Source organism: Quercus suber, unplaced genomic scaffold, assembly GCF_002906115.3.
Source record: "Quercus suber isolate HL8 unplaced genomic scaffold, Cork oak 2.0 scaffold_1222, whole genome shotgun sequence".
Classification (NCBI taxonomy): domain Eukaryota; kingdom Viridiplantae; phylum Streptophyta; class Magnoliopsida; order Fagales; family Fagaceae; genus Quercus; species Quercus suber.
This window is the reverse complement of record NW_027070617.1, coordinates 32,307-36,581: the sequence shown is the minus strand read 5'-3', so window position 1 is coordinate 36,581 and position 4,275 is coordinate 32,307. Positions and strand designations below refer to the sequence as shown.

Here is a 4,275-nt window from a genome sequence, read left to right as displayed (position 1 = left end):
AAAACAGAAAACAGAAAACTAATCAAATTGCATAAAGCAATTAGCATGATGGATGGATATCTCAACAATCACCATACATGTCCCCACAAATTCAAATTTATATTTGCATCAAGTTCCATAAATCAAATAATACTACCAAATAAATTACAAGACTTTTACCAAAGTAAAGTTACTTTTAGTTACGTGTATTCAACTTTACCCTTTCTATATATATAAAATCACATACTAAATCATACTATAAAAAAGGTCATGTGAGATATATATATATATATATAAATTCTTTGAATACTTCAATTTATTCAAATATAAGTGAATAGTTATTTGTTTCCTTTTTTAAAAAAATTGAATAGTTATTTTATTGCCATATAATGGATGAGATTAAATTCATTCAAAGATTGAATCTTTTTCTAACCCTTTTTTGATAGAATCCTTTTGAGGCATTGGAAGAAGAGTAATGTTAAGGACATGTCCTTAACATTACTCTTCTAATTTATAATCTTTTTCATAACTTGCGTTCATGTAATTGCAAGAACATCATTTTAACATAATATCCAATAACACTATTTTATTATACATTAAGCACAACATATTATTTTAATGATTATAAAAGCTTTTTCGTGATTAGACTCATTATCATAAGGAGGAAGCAAAAGTAAAAAAGTAGGATAATCTTCTTTTGAAAATATTTTAGTATCCAAACCTGAATGCAAAGCCTATTCAAGTTGTTGAGGTGGGAAGCATACACTAATCCCAAGCTTTTGTTCCTTACTTTAGAAACTTTCTTGACTCTAGATCAATGTCTAATCTCAATTGTTCATATGGTTTGTGCCTTCCAAGTTCTTTCATCACTTCCGACAAATTTGAAAAATAAAAAAGCACATAGTTGATTATTAGCTTTTCCATTAGCTGCAAGTAGAAAAGTTGGAAATCTATAAAGAATTTGACCGTGGTTAAGAGCAAATGCAAGATCCAAAGTCAGCAAATAGAAGAATTAAAACTCAAAAGCTGGAAAAAAAATCATATTAAAGACTTGGCAAGACTTTCGTCTTCTATTTATTTCAAATAAATATGCACCAACAATTAATTGATGAAGATAGCACAACTTAATGTATACATAAGTAAAATTTTCTTCCTAATTATACATTACTGATAAACAACCAAGGAGACCACTCCATTGACTGGCTTCTCACTCTCTACAACCACCACATTATTAGACACATTGGTCACTGCATGTGCTGTAAATTTAGGCTCTCCTTGAGTGTGCAATGAGTACTGCAAATTACTAATCCTGTTGGGAAATAACAGCACCGGCGAAAAATCAGCCACCCATCTTGTCCCATTTCCAGCCACGCTTAGTTTTCCAACTGTTGATTTCAAGTTCAAACCATTCACATTGTTCCGATCAATCACCACTTGATCAATGTCAGTGAATTTTCCATCTAATGTTATCATTGGAACCTTCGCTTGCCTTGGTCCACTACTAAACATGTTATCCACAATATTTAACCCTGAGATTATACCCTTAATTGATTTCAAGACGATAGTAGCTTCCCCATAGAAGAATCCATTACTAACATGGACTTGAACAGGGTCTTCCATGACTAAAGTATTGTAATCCAAGTAACAATTATCAATTCTAGTTTGCGAATATCCAGCTAGTTTCAATAATATTCCAATCCCACCAAAAGCTGATGCCTTGTTGTAGCAATGTACCCCTGTGAGCATGTTTGCCTGACCTCTTAATACAACACCTATTGCTGCTGAGAAAATTGAAACATCAGTGATTGCATTGTCATTACTTGCTAGATCAATGGCAGTGCCTGAGAAATTCCTTTCATTTGTATCCCCACCAATGGATGATTGTTGTCCAAGAAAGCAGCCTGAAATGAAGGTTTCAAGGCCTTGTTGCACTAGAATTCCCTCTGTTGTGAAATGGAGAAAGAAGCAATTGTTTATACGAGTTCTTGCTGAATAAACAATGTAAATCCCTCCTCCTCGGTAGCTTGAATCAAAGAGGATATCCCGGAAGGTGATGTCCTCATAGCGAATACGACCATTTTGGGCCTTATTTCCTCCTATGTTTCGAGAATTTGGTGCCCATAGTTCAATGAGGTGTCGATTAATAGGAAATGTATTTGATGCTCGCAAAGTTCCTCCTTGTACCTAATTGACCATGCCAATGTTATTTACATTAAAGTAATTGTTTGTGGGTGCAAGAAAATCAACTTGTTGGAGTACTTATTATTTATGGGTCCAATTAACGAGTGTCCTTAGGAAATTAATGGATCATTTTTTAAAAGTTTAAAAAATTATTAAAAAAATGAGTTGCTCTTTAAAAAAAATTTCTCATAAAAAGTGTATAAAAATATTTTCTAAACTAATGTCTTAAAAGCATTTGTTAGCTTTTTCCATTATGTAAAATGATTGGGAAGAGATGTTCAAGTACCCGACTTTTCTTCAAGTGTATATGGCTTCTCATCCCACCCACACATGAAGTAATACAAGGCGCTTGACTAAAGTAGTGGACATGCTAAAGGAAAAAATTAATTGATGTCTTAAGAGCACTTATTAGTAAACTATTTTAAGAAAGTTTAATGTTAAAAGAAAATAAGCAATTTCTTTTTTAATAGCCTTTTCTATTTCTCATAAAAATGGTGTCAATTTAAAAAAAAAATAATAATTCATTAACAAATACTCTAAGAATACCTATTAATCAAAAAAACAATAGGCTAATAGTGATTGTATAGAGAGAGAAAAGAAGGTCAAAAAGTTTGAATTTGATGCGGGGATGGACCCAAGAGGGGGGCCAAAAGGGTCCAGGCCTAAAAGTGATTGTAAAAGGAAAAAAAAAATGTCAAAAAGTTTGAATTTGATTCAAGAACGGGCCCATGCCTAATAGCAATTGTAAAATGAGAAAAAACGTTAAAAAGTTTCAATTTGATGCAGGGACGGACCTAGGATGGGGGCCCGAAAGGGCCCAACCCCCACTAGACTTTTGAAAAAAAAAAAATTTAGGTCCCTACTCTAAGTAGCTTGGCCCCTCTCCCCTCTAAAATCATCAGACCAGTCTAGCCCAAATTCATGTAAATCCTCAGTCCAAAACAAATGAATGATTATTTGTTAATATTATATGGATGATTATTTAGAGTTTTTATTACTATTTTAAAAAAATGTTAGGTTTACAATAAATCTTAAGTGACGTATTGTTATTAATTGTTATAGGTGGATAAAAAACTAATTTTAGTAGTGAGTTCAAATTAGAATCAATAACAACTAATCACTTAGAATTTGTTGCGAAAATATTGTGGACGTTGCATTTTTTTTTTCCTTATACTCCAATCTCCCTAACTTGAAATCCTAAATTTGTCCTTGATTTGATGTTAAAAGCATTGACTAACAAAGCATTAATCACGGATTTAAGTGACAGGTTGTTATTAATTGTTATAAGTGGATAAAAAACTAATTTTAGTAGTGGGTTCAAATTAGAATCAATAATAACTAGTCACTTAAAATTTGTTGCAAAAATATTGTAGACATTGCACGTCTTTTTTTTTTCTTATACTCCAATCTCTCTAACTTGAAATCCTGGATTTGTCCTTAATTTGATGTTAAAGGCATAGACTAACGAAGCATTAATCACGGATTTAAGTAGGAAAAAATAGAGATACTTACCACGATATTGCCGACACCAGAAGGGAACCTTATTGGCTTACTAATTTTGTAGTTTCCACCTTGCAAATCAATGACCACACCACCAATGTCACTGATCCCAGGCAACAATTGCAGTCCACTTCTCAATTTTAAAGCATCACCCAAAGCCTGCAATATCGCATCACTACTGTCTCGTGTCCCACTTGGGTCTGCTCCATACCCAATTGGATAAAATACTCTCCCATCCTATAACACATTCAAACCAAAACATTGAATAGAAAAATCAGAATAACAAACAAAGTAATTAGCAAGCATAATATAATAAAAATGGGACTGTAATTTTCTTTTACCCTTGTGTGGTTGTCTACAGCCTCGCGTGGTGGTGGTGCCAAAAGTCTACCAGTAGGAGAAGAGGCTACTCTGGCTTCAACCTTTTCTAGCAACTTTGATAGCCTTTGCTCTCTAGAGGAACATAGAGCTTCTTCTGCCAACAGCAGTATTAGGACGCTTAATCCCAAGAAGGCCTTCATTGTTTTTGAATTGCTGTCTTTCTTTCTGTCTCTGCAGGATTGAAAAGGAATATATAGCTTGAGTTTTGAGTTTGAGAGAGAGAGAGAGAGAGAG

At 33.3% G+C, this 4,275-nt stretch overlaps 1 protein-coding gene across 1 annotated transcript; it reads right to left on the bottom strand.

Moving 5' to 3' along the window:
- Positions 1-1,022: 1,022 nt before the first annotated feature.
- Positions 1,023-4,269, bottom strand: LOC112019958 (polygalacturonase QRT3-like). Its single transcript, XM_024052519.2, has 3 exons — positions 4,002-4,269; positions 3,673-3,897; positions 1,023-2,163 (listed from the first exon to the last, which is right to left on the bottom strand). Exons 1-3 carry the CDS (start codon positions 4,179-4,181, stop codon positions 1,144-1,146), a joined length of 1,425 nt encoding a protein of 474 aa, XP_023908287.2. The 5' UTR covers positions 4,182-4,269; the 3' UTR covers positions 1,023-1,143.
- Positions 4,270-4,275: the final 6 nt, after the last annotated feature.